The following is a 15,125-nucleotide window of genomic DNA, read 5'->3' as shown; positions in this document are numbered from 1 at the left end:
TTATTCTTTTTTGATGCATCAAAAAAAATTAAAGTGAACCTTTCTTTAAGTTTGTCGGTCGTTGCTATAAATTTGGCGTTTGTTAAATTGTCGTTTTTTTTTTAGATTGAAATTAAAGGTGTTTACAGTTCCAAAAAGTGTATTATAATAAGTTTCAAAGCAAGGAAAGTTTGTACCTCTCTACATTCACTTTACATGAGGCCTAATATCAATTAAGGTTGCGACCAGATAAGGTGTTTTACTATTGTTCCAATATTCAGGTCTGTGTAAAATTTTTGTACGAATATTATTAATGAGATGTGTTATAGAGTGGTTTGTAATTTGTACAATTTGGAGATAAATCTGAAAATAAATTCCAAGCTATTTTATTTGGGATTTAAACGGTATTATTATATTATTGATTTGAATTTGAGGTGGTAATTCCTTTACCTCTGGAAAACTACTTTGCTTAAAATTTATGACTAGAAGGAGTTGGATGATTTTCGTTTAGAAATATATTGATCGTTTCAAGGTTAGAATTCATTTTACTAATCATTGGTTTTATGTATTTTACTTTTACTATGACTGCCAAATCATCTGCAATGCCCAATAATTATTGCCCAAATCCAAAGCAAAGATTTTTCTTATTTATATATTAATTAATATAGTAATTAGTGGAGAACCCTTTCTTGCCAAAGTTGGCTCCAAAAATGAACCACTGTTCCCCTTGCTTTCAGCTGCTCTGCTGTATAAGAGTCTATTTTTATATAGGCTGTAAATTACTCCGCTTACAAAGGTATAAAAGAATTTTCTAATCTTTAAGCCTAGAATATAAAGTGTGTACATATTTACATTATCATCCGCTGACTAAACGTGCAAAAAAAAACTACAAGTACTGATTCTGAAGATTGATGTGCGTCAACAATATATGAAGTCAGACAAGCTACATTATCATACCTTTTCTAAAACCAGTTTGTTTATTTGAAAGTTCAGTATTGTGTACCAAGAAACCACTCTATACGATTCTTGATCACGATTTCAAGTATTTTTTGTGCACAAGACAATAGGTCTAAAATTTTCTGAAATAGGTTGTTCTTTGTTAGGTTTCAGTGAAGATAATATATTAAACTGTCTCTATGAGTAACGTGGACATTTTTCCATTAAAAAGAGTTATAAATATTGAGCAGTATTTGTTTGACCTTAAAGGGCAAATGTTTAAACATTTCATAAGACATATCGTCCATGCCTGGTGCTGAAGACTTTTTTATGTAGTGCCTTATCCAATTAATTCTAGTGAAATGGGATATGTTTTCAGTCATTGAATGGTTCTTATTGACATGTTTCTCAAGATGTAATTTTTCATAGGTATGATTTAAAATAGTATAATTGAATTTGTCTCCTTTGGCAATGTTACCAAACTTCGTGACTTTTTTCCATATGTAGGATGAGGTTCTATTTAGCGTTTCACAAAATAATTTAAATTTATCTTAATTTCTTTATAGTAATTGCTATAATTTTCTTTAATAAAGATAAAGTTTTGTGTGGTTGAATGATTACTAAAGTTAGCAATAACTTTCTTTGGCCATGAATCCACTTTTCGACTTTCATTAACTCATACAGAACATTCAGAATCGCACCAGGGATTTTCCCTTTTTTGGAGAAATTCCACACCATTTTAGTGGAATGGCTTTACTATCGACAGAGTTAACAATGTCAATAAGCTGGCCATAAAGCATATTATAATTTATGTCTGAAACCTTTAACAAAATTTTGTGGTTTCTAATATGCTTTTTTAAAGCTTCTGATTTCATAAGTGTGGCTATTTTGCTCTTCATTAACTTCTTATTTATATAATTCGAGACATGTAGGGAAGTGGTCACTATTACCGCAATCGCGCCAAGAGGCCTGTATGGTTAAATCGCCACTAACTATAGTTAAGTCAACTGTACTTCTCTTCTTAGTTGGGTTAAAACGAGTTGCCGACATTCATTATGACCATTCTATTATCAAACTACGAGACAGTTTGGCCACTAACCAAAACTCTTTTATCTTTAATCTCCACGTGTGTTCCGCTACGATGTTAGAATCTTCGGGAGAAGATTAAAACTCAGAGTTTTAATTAACTTAAAGGTATAACTGTCTCGTAATTTGAGCATCACACCAAAGGTTCCCATCATAGGACTTCCATTATCAAAAATAAAAAGAATAAATCTACCACCCCTACTAGGGATGAAATTATCACATGGAGGGTGATTAAAATCCCCTGTGGGGAATTAAAATCCCCCACAATGACTACACCTTATGGGTTAAAAGAAATTAATTGTCTTAAAATACTAGGACCCAAATTATTACCTGAATTGCCATAAAAATTTACATATTGTACATTTCCTATTTTTATTATAATATTATGGGTATCTTCTGATACAATATACATATACAATATACAATATATATAATATTCTTCTTAATACAGGTCCGTGACCATCAATTCTATCTTGCGCTATTACTTTATAGGCACCTAAAGGGAAATTATAATTATTTTTAAACCAAGGTTTGTTTAAAAATACAATATCAGGGTCTTCTGAATGTATTAAACTTATTAGATTATCCCGATTTCAGTTAATACTGATGTTCCACTGCATATAAGTTTAAATTTTGGTGTATTAACCATTACCAAAGTCTATACCGGGTGGTGCGTCGCCGAGCGGAACATAGGAAAACCCAGGTAAATTTTAAGGGGGTCAATTATTGACTTCCCTGTACATTTTACAGAAAAAATGTAAGATCGCGTTATCACACTTTCGGTTCAGGTAAAACTAAACGGACACCAGTAAAATGAATATTGTCACTGACGTGAGGAAAAGTGTCAATAAATCAGTGACAGTCGATATTTTAAAACAAGTATGAATTATTCAATCGACGAAAAATATATTAAATAAAAGTTTAGATAAAAAAGTAATGTTAATGTGTCTTACTTTGAATGTATGGTTGTGAGATTGATAAAACGAAAAAAAAAACATTTCTTGTATTCGGCTGTAGGTTAGATTTGACAAAGCCTTATAACAAATTGTTTGCTGGTGTCTGGTTTTACCTGAACCGAAAATTTGGTAATTTTGCAATTACATTTAATTGAATAATTCAAGATGCGCTTATTAAAATTTTTTGAAACTTTGCACGAGGGTTTGCCAGATTGGTCCCTTCAAAAAGTTATCTTACATTTTTTCTGTAAAATGTACAGGAAAGCCAATAATTGATCCCCTAAAAATTTACATGGGATTTTCTATGTTCCGCTCGGCGACGCACCACCCGGTATATTTAAACTAATATATAAAGACTGCCATTATTATAAAAATTAGAATATTAGTCTCCAAATAACGAGAGTCTAAAATCGATACATTTGTCACTATTACCTTTAGGGTTAAAAAGTATGTTCCTATATAGAATGGCCTTTTATTAGATTAAACAAATACACAAATTAAAACTCATAACTAATAAAACCATAATTTAAAATACATAAATTAATGCATCTCGCCATAATAGAGTCGCGTCATAATTTCCTTGTCAATCACTTATGCCAACCTAACAAAACGTAATAACTGTCAACACATATGACGTTATATCTAAAGGCGCGAAATTAAAATTTTAAAATTAAATACTACACCTAATGGCTTTTTTATTGAATTCTGAAGTGTGCCTAATTGTACTAATAATATCTTCTGTATTTACCGGTTACCATGATAGGTTTGAACCCTGATCGGTAAGCTTTTGAGTTGCACTACTAATTATTAACTCTGAATGTTTTTGTATATAAACTGTTTTTACAGACTGATGAGAACTGTTGTTTTTTGTATATAAAATTTGAAGCTCTCGAGTTGGGAAAAAATAGGTTCTTATCATCATGTGCATTTCTGTCATATCTGTCATATAAGTTCATATATAGTTACACCTTTTTTAACAAGTTTATGGTTTAGTCTTTTAACATTTAAAATTTCCAAACCATTATTTGATTTACAGTGTTCTTTTAATTCATTTTCACTTATTTAAGCCACGTGGAGGAGTTTCGTCTTACTGTCAAATGAAATATTGATATTTCTCCTGAAGGAAGTCTTCTAAAAGGTTTTCAATTTAATTTTGAAGAAAATTAGGGCACCGTGGACCAGTTAGATGTTCATTATAAAAAATTGGACTCAAAATGTTATTATTTATTACACCACAAAATATGCCAATGAACCGAGTTTGGATTATATGGAACTATATTTGGCTCGCGCAGTAAACTCTGATTTCAACCCAAAGCTATAAAACAATAAATATATATACCTAAAAATAAACTAATGTGCCACAAGTATAACTCTATATTTCAAATATTATATATTTATATTTTCTAAAAAACTAAGGCTTTAAAACCATCCTTTAAAGAATTGCTTTAAATTGGCTGCGAAGCCAATTGGCTGTTCTAAAACTGTGGCCGTGCATCCGGCCATAGCTGGTGAGACACATACGTAGATGGTTGGACTGAAATGCAACCCTGCTGGACATTGCATTACGTCACTCTTTCCATGATCACACGTGAGATATTGTGAGCAATTCTTAGGATGGGCACTTAGGAAAAAATCATTAGGCCTTTCAAGACACACGTAATCTACATTATCCGTTTCCTGGCTAGTTGTAGGTAATTCGGTTGTTGTTGTGGTTGTAGTAGCAGCCTTTGTTGTACTGGTAGTTGTTGGACTCTGGGTTGTGGTGGTAGTTGTAGCCTCAATAGTTGGTGTGTGTCCCTCTGTTCTTAAGGAGCCTGAGACAAATAATATAAAATTGAAAGCAATAAATGAAACAAGCTTCTACCGGCCGCCGGCCAGTAGAAGAGGCCGCCGCCCAATCTTCTCAAAAATCAATGTATTAGCTTCCATTACTAATCTAAGTTAAAAATAGAAATAAATATTTCTCTCGCTCTTGGATAGATAGCGTCACGTGCCGCGTTTGCACAGATTTCGCTTATTTGCTTCAGCTTTCTGTCGGTAATAGGAGAAATAATAAAAGGAAAAACTGGATATGTATTCCCATGAAATTGTTTTTTAGATAAAGGATTTATACATGCTTAAAACTACATAAGAAGTGTAGATAGTTTTTTTATTTTTTTTTGTTTAATTTAATTCTTTTTAGTCCTTAGATGAGACAGCCTTTAGATTTTGATGTTGTCTTCTCAATTTGATATAATTTATATTAATACAATAAACATATATTAATATGCAGGGTGTTACTAAATTAATTAAAACTTTTTCCTATAAGCATGCATCCACTCAGAGCTGCAGCCCGACAGACGTGCATACGTCAAATCTCTGGAAATTTACAAGTCCTAATTGTTTGTGAACCTAATTGTTGTTACCCTTTTGATGGGCTATATCTTTTTCTAATGAGAAATTTGAAAATGAACACCTTCTAATTAGCCATGAAAAAATCTACAATTATAATTTTTTGCATTTTTGGACAAAATAAATTTGATTTGATAAAAAATAAAACAGTCACAGCCGACTTCGTTTTTTCTAATTTAATTGGTCAATTGGGTTTAATAATGCTTCCCTTTCGTTTATCAGCGATTTTTTTGAAAACGCTTAATTATATCGAAAAAATGCAAGAGACAATAATTTTATTTTTTTTCATGGCTAACTAGATGGTGTTGTTAGATTCTTAAATTTCTCATAGGAAACATAAGATACGGGCCATTAGAAGGGTAAGCTCCCATGAATCCTCCCCTAAAATTGGATTTACACCATTTTTGGGACGGAAAATAAGAAGAGCACCCAAAAAACAAGGGGACATGCAAATTTTTAGAGCATGCATGGACTCAATGAACAGGTTATTATATTTGATATATCAAAGTGAGGTTACCTGGAGGTGAGGAGGTGATTTACAGAACTTAGTCAAATATAAAATTAAATGTCCCCTTGCATATCTAAATTGACGTGTTTTTTTCCTTTTTTTTTAAAGTTATTAAGGGTGGTTCGTTTTGAAATGAAAGCACTGTATATATATATATATATATATATATATATATATATATATATATATATATATATATATATATATATGTTTATTATATGAAAAAATCTTGCTATTTAACTAGTTTTACTTTTTAATAAAACAATTAAAATGGAATTTTTTGTCCCTTATTTTTTTGGCGTATTTTGCTTCGTTTAGAGTGAAAAAAATATAAAAACCGTATTTCAGCACGTCTCTGGCCTGCATTAAAAAAAACTAATATGCTTCAATATTAGTAATAATAATATTGAAGCATATAAATAATAATAAAGCAATCACATCCCTGTATTATTGCTTGGTTCGTAGCATTCTTGAGTACTGCTCCTCTATTAGGTCACCTAACTATACAGGTCAGAAGCAGAGGTTGGAGAGAATTCAAGGCAAATGCCTGAACTACTTGCTTTTTAAGCATCATTTTCCATCAGCGGGCTTACCTTATCCCAAGCACCTTTTCTTAAGAGATCCACCAAGAATGACCAGACAAAGCAACCTATTTTATGAAGCATACCTTCGTACTAATTATGGCCGGACTGCATTGATCGACAGACAGTCACTACTATTATGACTTTTCTCGGACTGTGACATATAAATAAACAAAATAAAAAAAACCAGCCGTAAAATACAGAGTTTGCCGTTTTAAGAATGTCTCTGTTATATCGGCCGTAAAATATTAGACAAATAATTTCTTCCTCGGTTCTCACCACTCAGCACCAAAGTTTAAAAATTTCTATAAACTCTCGAACGGATATGTAGTGTAAAGTAAAGTTTTTTTTAACTTTTTATAATTTGATGTATAATTTTGACTTTTAATTGTATTTTCTTTATTGTACCTTTTAATTTTGACATATCTTTTGTTATTTTAATGTATTTCTCTCAAGAAAAAAATAGATTCTGATGATGAGTAGTAAACTCATCGAAATGCATTACTCTTGACAAAAAGATTGGCATTTTTATTTGTGGAGAAAAGTTTTCCCGACCTTCCTAACCCTCTATACAGGGTGTTCCAGAACTATGGGATCAAACTTCTGGGGGTTGTTCAGTGCAACAGAAGAATTTATTTGAGTATAGGAACCCATGTCCGGAAATGCGTCACTACGCCACTACGGCCCCAAGACGCGTTAAAATTTATAAAAAACATTAATTACCTAAATAGGATCTGCTGCATTTATTTTTACCTTTTGTACATGATACCATAACAACAATTGTTTAAAATCAATGTCAATTCTCAGTGTCATGTTTAAAAATTTTATAGCTTACAATTTTTAAACATTTATTGCTAATGGAAAACTTTTGCAATCAAGAATTGGCGGATATGCATTTGGCATACGGAGCAACAAACTGCAATGCACGAGCAGCATCGCGGTTGTATCATGAACGTTATCCCGAAAGACAGCGTCCTAGATACAAAAAGTTTATTGCGGTTCATCGGCGGCTCGCTGAGACAGGCATGTTTAAGACCAAGATGCATGATACTGGTGTTGCTCGAACCGTAAGAACGGTCGAATTTGAAGAAGAGGTGCTTCAGCGAGTTGCCGATGTCATGATCAAATAGCACACGTGACGTCGCTAAGAATATGAATAAGAGTAACGCTTCTGTCTGGCGGGTACTACACGAGCAACAACTCCATCCTTACCACTTCCAGAAAGTTCAAGGTATGACTGCAGCCGATTATCATCCTAGAGTTCAATTTTGTCGATAGCTTCTGGATCACATCATTGCACAACCAAATTTCTTATGATATGTTTTGTGGACCGATAAAGCCTCTTTTACAAGAGACGGTATTTTTAATAATAGGAATGGCTATGTTTGGGACGAAGAAAATCCTTATGCAATTTTTTCAATAAAACATCAGAATCGTTGGTCTGTCAACGTATGGGTAGGCATTGTTGATGATTATTTAATTGGGCCATACATTCTACCGGAACGGTTAACAGGACCTATTTATCTGCGTTTCTTGGAGGAAGTTCTCCCAGAACTCCTTAAAAATGTTCCACTAAACGTTAGACAGCAAATGTGGTAAAATCTGTATTGTTGTGACAAAGTCATAATGAGTTACTTATTATATTGGGTATTACGTCACTTATAGCAAAAATCTTTTCTTTAAAAAAAAGAAATTTTTATCTCGCACGCTCAAAAATTTAAAAGAAGAAGAAAATAGACTTATTCACGTATTTAAAAGAAATATGATCTTAAACCTGTAACGATACAGTTCGATATATTTAATTTAATTTAAGTTCAATAAGTTTTAAATACAATAATTTACTTGAGGTATAATAGATTTTTTCTTTTTTATATACCTAGGAGCTGAGGTTCAATCTATTAATCTCTGAGCTCGTTTCTTCTTTTCAATATCCTACCTAACTTTGTTATGAATATTACAATTAAAAAACGATAAAAAATAACAAGAAGACCTACTTTAAAAAAAAATACCTAATTTGAACCAACGTTTCGGTTAGTTATATCTAGTTATATCTACTACCGTTATCAAGGTAATTAAGGTAAAATTAAATTAAATTAAATTAAGAATAAAATATACTTATCTTTCAAATTTTCAGCTATTCATCAAAATTTCTTCCTAATTCGAAAATACTTTATATACTTTTTTATATGATTTGACGGTTTATTAATAGTTTGACAAACTATTTTGAAAGATAACAAAAATTTCAAAGGTTACTTTTTTAAAATTAAAGGGGTGTGATCTTAGTGTAAATTAATCATAGAAAATACATGAATATCAAATATTTTAAATCGTTAATTAATTTTGAGAATACCCTGATCTACCTCTCTCTTTAGCAAAGGAATCCATGTATTATGAAAGTCAGCCGAACAAGTAGCTAAGCATTTATCTTCATTTAACATTATAAATGCACTTTCCTTTAGCTTACGTAATTTTGAAATTGGTTCCTTTGCTAAAATTGAGGAAGCATTCCAGTCTATTCTGTGGTTATTGTCGAATGCATGTTGTGTAATTTTTGATTTTTGAAAATTATTGTTTTTTATGTAAGATTTATGTTCATTAATTCTTTTTGGTAATGGTCTACAGGTTTCATCTATGTAAAATTTACCACAAGTACAAGGAATTTTATAGATTACATTTTTATTAAATTCATTTTCATTGAAAGGTTTAGTTTTTGTTAATAAGTATCGTAATGTGTTTTGTGATTTAAAAATAGTTCTTATATCAAATTTTTTAGCAATTCTTTTTATCTTATCAGAAAAACCTGGAATAAATGGTAAAATAATATTTGTCGTAAAAACTGGTTGATTCAATTTTATACGTGGATTATCAAACTCTTTAAAGCAATTTTCTAAAAATTCTTTGGGATAATTATTTTGTATTAAGATATTTTTAATAAAATCTTTTTCAGTTGTTAAATATTGATTATTACAAATAATGTGTGCACGATCATATAAACTTTTTACCACTCCTTTTTTTACCATTATTGGATGATTAGAATTAAAATTAAGATATCTATTAGTATGAGTTGGTTTACGGTAAATTCTAGTTTTAAACTTTTAATTAAAATATCAAGAAAAGGAAGCTGACCATCAGCCTCCTTTTCAAGAGTAAATTTGATAGTAGATTCTTTTGACTTAATGTAATTTAAAAAATTTATAAGATCTGTTTCGTGATATATTGAAAAAATATCATCAATATATCGCCACCATATTTTAGGCTTTTTATCAAATGTATTAATAATTTCAGATTCAAAATTTTCCATAAATATATTGCTTAAAATTGGTGAAAGAGGAGAACCCATAGCCATACCAAAGTTTTGTTGATAAAATTCATTATTGTATTGGAAATAAGTAGTTTTTACACAATAGGTTAAAAGTTCTAAAATTGTACTAACGCTTAGTGTTGTACGTTCTGCCAAATTATTATCATTCTCTAATTTATTTTTAACAATATTTAAAGTTTTGTCAACAGGAACATTAGTAAAAAGACTTGTAACATCAAAACTTACCAGTAGATCATGAGGGTTAAAAGAAATTGTAGAAAGTTTTTCTAAAAAGTGTTGAGAATTTTTAATGTAAGAATCAGAATTATTAGTGTATGGAGTTAAGATATTTAAAAGATATTTTGCAAGAGGATGAGTAGGTGGATTTATGCTACTAACTATAGGTCTTAAAGGAACATTTATTTTATGTATTTTTGGTAAACCATAAAAATGTGGTGATTTACTATTATGTGGAGTTAATTTAAATCTATCAATATCAGAAAATTGATTTTTATGCTTTTTAAGTAAATTATAAATTTGTCTTTCAATTTTTTCTGTAGGATCTTTAGATAATTTAGAATAATTGCCATCATTAATTATTAAATTTAATTTATTTTCATAAGTGTTAATATTTAAAAGAACAGTAGCATTACCTTTATCGGCAGGAAGTATTTTAATAGTATTATCGGTTTTAAGTGTCTTTAAAGCTTTTAATTCTGAAGAGTTTAGATTTTGTTTAATTTTAATTGGTTTTTCAATTTCTATCTTTGCCCTAATTCTAAATTCATCTTGTTGATCCCTTGGTAAGTCTTTCGTTGCGTTTTCTATAGCTGAAAAGAAGAAATAATATTGAAAAGAAGAAACGAGCTCAGAGATTAATAGATTGAATCTAAGCTCCTAATTAAAAAAAAATCTAAGGTAATTATTATTTTTTCTAAATTTAAACGCGTCTTAGGGCCGTAGTGGCGTAGTGACACATTTCCGGACATGGGTTCCTATACTCAAATGGATTCACTGAACAACCCCTAGAAGTTGCACTGAACAACCCCTAGAAGTTTGATCCCATAGTTCTGAAACACCCTGGATTATAGCCACTCCACTTCAAGAATGAACTTCTACTTATAAAAAAAATGTTCGTATCTTTTGCTTTTTTACTTAGTTTAGTTAGTTTTTTAGTTTTAATAAGAAATCGTGATATCATGATTGGAAACACGTCAGTTGTTAAACATGTGTTTTATAAACAAATGTAGGTTTTTATTATACTTATCTTTCCTCTACTATATTTGAAATACCTGTATAAAATGTTTATATAATATGGAGAAGTAAAAATGTAAACTATACTTATGTCTCATCCAGGGCCGAGCCTAGGGTATTTGCCGCCCGGGTGCAAGAGCTAATTTTGCCGCCCCTTCTGCAGTGATTTTTATAAAAAGTATTTTAAAAAATGCTCTTACCAAAGTACAACGTTTAAAAAAAAGGGTGTAATAAAAAAATCGTATTGAATTAAATTCCAAACACACATATATTAATCAATATATCAATATTATATTATTTACTTATTTACTTACTTTACTTTTTACTTATATAAGTATTTCTATATTAATATGTGATTACATCGATATAAACACCTAAAGAAAATATATTTTACTTACATACTAATTTAAAGAAATAAAAAAAAAGTAATTAGAACCCTGGTTTAAATGCTAACATTTACTTTTCTTGCCTTTTTATATGCAAATTCCCTTTAGGTCGGTAACATCTAAATTAGAGACAATGTCTTCCTCAATACTTATTATTGATAAATTTGATAGTCTTGATTGGCTCATTATGGATCTTAAGTAGTTATTTATTAATTTTGGTTTGGAAAATGAGCGTTCCCCATGAGCTACAGTGACTGGCATTGTTAAAAATATTCTTAAAGCTACGAATAAATTTATGCCTTTCAAATCGTTAGCAACCAGATCTATTAATATTTCTTTGGCCGAGAAAATATTTCAATATTTAAATCATTAATGTAAATTAATTGTTTTGTTAATTATTTTAATCATTAATGTAAATTGATAATATGTCGATTTCATTATAGAGGTCGAATCCATTTATGTCCATATTTTTTGTTTCAGGGTCAGTTAATTTAGCTTCTAAATTCTTACAATAGGTCATTATTTCGGGTTTGGAAAATGCTTTCAAATTGTTTAAAAAACCAAATAATTCAATATGTTTTTGTAAATCGTGAAATCTCTTATCCAATTTTGAGGTTGAAATATCGAGAATATTAATAAAAATATTACTTTAAAATTTATTTCTGGAGATTGGATTAGCTCATCTTTGTGTTCATAATCAAAAAACTTGGTCTTATTGAGTGAATGGCTGGAAAGGAAATTTCGGCGTCTACTTCTTCCGCAATTTTCTTAGATTCATTTATCATGTCTAAAAACCGTTTTCCGATCTCATTTGTGTCAAAAATAATTTGATTTCTTTTAGCATCTGTACAGCTTCTGGTAAAATAACATTAGACTTTTGCAGTGTTTTGCTTACTATATTAATTTTTGCCAAAATGTTGTACCAAATAACTAACGAACAAATAAATTTAAATGATTTTATTTTATTTATTAGGGACATTGCAATATTCTTTGTTTCATTATCTCTGCTTTCATCATTAAAAAGCGTAAACAGAGCATCATACAATTTTTCTAACTGAAATCTAAGAGTTTTTATTGCCTCAATACGGCTTTCCCAGCGGGTATCCGATAAGGGCTTTAGTGTTAGCCTGGGCAGCTCTTTTAAGAGAGCATTCCATCTGTAAGTTGAGGTCGAAAAAAAGACATATATTTCCTGAATAATGCTAAAAAAATTAGTTACTTCTAGAGAGCTCTTTGCTGCATCATTAACTTCTAAATTTAAACTATGGGCGGCACAGGGTACAAAAAAGGCTCTAGGATAAATATTTAAAATTTTTTTTTGTAGGCCATTGTGCTTGCCTTTCATGTTTGCTCCGTTGTCATAGCCCTGACCTCTCATATCGGCAATATGAATATCCAGTTCTTTTAAATAATTTAATAAAAAATCTGTTAACCCCTGACCAGTAGTGTTTGTAACTTTACAAAATCCTAAAAAATGTTCTCGAATTTCTATACTTTTAGAACAATCATCAATAAAAACGAATCTAACAATAATGGTAATTTGTTCTTGGTGACTAACGTCAGGTGTACAGTCAAGAATGATTGAGAAATATTTGCATAATTTTAAACATTCAACATTACACTTTTTTACTTTTTCTCCTATTAAAAAAATCAATTCATTTTGTATTTTATCTCCCAAATCATGCGGCATTTTGTTCCCATCTTTTTGGACTCTATCAATATGTTCGACCATTACAGAATCAAATTTTGCAATCGTCTCAATTAATTTCAGAAAATTACCGTTACCCTTATCAAATAGTTTTTGATAAGGGTAAAAGCTAAGTTTTGTCCAACTAAAAACTGGATAACAGATATTATTCTCTCTAAAATCGAAGTCCATCTTTTTTTTCCATTTGAAATAAATTTTGATTGATAGAGTCTACAGTTAAACCTTTTTCTATTGATTTTTTTAATTCAAGCCATTTCCTAACACTTTCAAAATGCCCCTTACTGGTTTCGTGTCTACCGGAGTAATGTTAGCAACGGAATACCAGCAACGGCGGTTGCCGGGTGGTCACGAGTCGCGCGCGATGTCGAAGCGGCGCTTATGAAAATTGATAGTTTATTTAACACATGCAAAACTTTAGATGCATTAAAACTTCCATTAGATGCATTTTCTCAACGCAAAAAATTCCTCTTTACTAATTTTATTATGTCGGCACAATTAAAAAAATTATGAAAAATTTTATCGGAAAAAAATTATTTTAAACTCGATATAAGTCGTTTAAAAAGCAAAAAAAACACCGTTGGTATGGTAGCAATTTGAGGATTTTTTTAGGGATGACAACTCAATATCTCTACTAACTTACTGGATATACCGTTTGAGAAAGTCAACCAATTTTAAAAAACTACTTTTTCTAAACTAATTTTTTTACTATGATAAAAGAAGAGTCCAAATTCGGTATATCCGACATTTGAAGGGTAAAAAAACACCGTTGCTACGGGTAAAAAATTAGGATTTTTTTAAGAATGATAACACGGTATCTGTAGATACTTACTATGTATGTCTTTTCGAAAAGCCGACGTATTTTAAAAAACTAGATATTTTTTAGTTTGATAAAAAAATAGACCAAATTCGGTATATTCGACATTTGAAGGGTAAAAAAACACCGTTGCTACTGGTAAAAGATTAAGATTGTTTTAAGAATGATAATACGGTATCTGTAGATACTTACTATGTATGTCTTTTCAAAAAGCCGACGTATTTTAAAAAACTAGAATTTTTTTAGTTTGATAAAAAACTAGACCGAATTCGGTATATTCGACATTTGAAGGGTAAAAAAACACCGTTGCTACTGGTAAAAAATTAAGATTTTTTTAAGAATGATAATACGGCATCTGTAGATACTTACTATGTATGTCTTTTCAAAAAGCCGACGTATTTTAAGAAACTAGAATTTTTTTAGTTTGATAAAAAAATAGACCAAATTCGGTATATTCGACATTTGAAGGGTAAAAAAAACACCGTTGCTACGGGTAAAAAATTAAGATTTTTTTATGAATGATAATACGGTATCTGTAGATACTTACTATGTATGTCTTTTCAAAAAGCCGACGTATTTTAAAAAACTAGAATTTTTTTAGTTTGATAAAAAAATAGACCAAATTCGGTATATTCGACATTTGAAGGGTAAAAAAAAACACCGTTGCTAGGGGTAAAAAATTAAGATTTTTTTAAGAATGATAATACGGTATCTGTAGATACTTACTATGTATGCCTTTTCAAAAAGCCGACGTATTTTAAAAAACTAGAATTTTTTTAGTTTGATAAAAAATAGACCAAATTCGGTATATTCGACATTTGAAGGGTAAAAAAACACCGTTGCTAGGGGTAAAAAATTAAGATTTTTTTATGAATGATAATACGGTATCTGTAGATACTTACTATGTATGTCTTTTAAAAAAGCCGACGTATTTTAAAAAACTAGAATTTTTTTAGTTTGATAAAAGAATAGACCAAATTCGGTAGTTTCGACATTTGAAGGGTAAAAAAACACCGTTGCTACGGGTAAAAAATTAAGATTTTTTTAAGAATGATAAAAGAGTATCTATAGATACTTACTATGTATGTCTTTTAAAAAAGCCGACGTATTTTAAAAAACTAGAATTTTTTTAGTTTGATAAAAGAATAGACCAAATTCGGTATTTTCGACATTTGAAGGATAAAAAAACACCGTTGCTACGGGTAAAAAATTAAGATTTTTTTAA

General features: G+C 30.2%; 1 protein-coding gene across 8 annotated transcripts in view; it reads right to left on the bottom strand.

The window, feature by feature from the left end:
- Positions 1–4,316: 4,316 nt before the first annotated feature.
- Positions 4,317–15,125, bottom strand: part of LOC126736934 (mucin-5AC-like) — a 44,833-nt gene continuing 34,024 nt past the window's right edge. For all 8 annotated transcript variants that reach the window (XM_050441589.1, XM_050441592.1, XM_050441594.1 and 5 more), the window contains one exon: positions 4,317–4,771. In XM_050441589.1, the coding sequence (XP_050297546.1) occupies positions 4,377–4,771 (395 nt within the window). In that variant the 3' untranslated portion in view covers positions 4,317–4,376. The remainder of the gene's footprint in view (positions 4,772–15,125) is intronic.

This window comes from Anthonomus grandis, chromosome 5 (assembly GCF_022605725.1).
Source record: "Anthonomus grandis grandis chromosome 5, icAntGran1.3, whole genome shotgun sequence".
NCBI lineage: Eukaryota > Metazoa > Arthropoda > Insecta > Coleoptera > Curculionidae > Anthonomus > Anthonomus grandis.
Note: the sequence above shows the minus strand (reverse complement) of the source record. Positions and strands in the feature narration are given on the sequence as shown.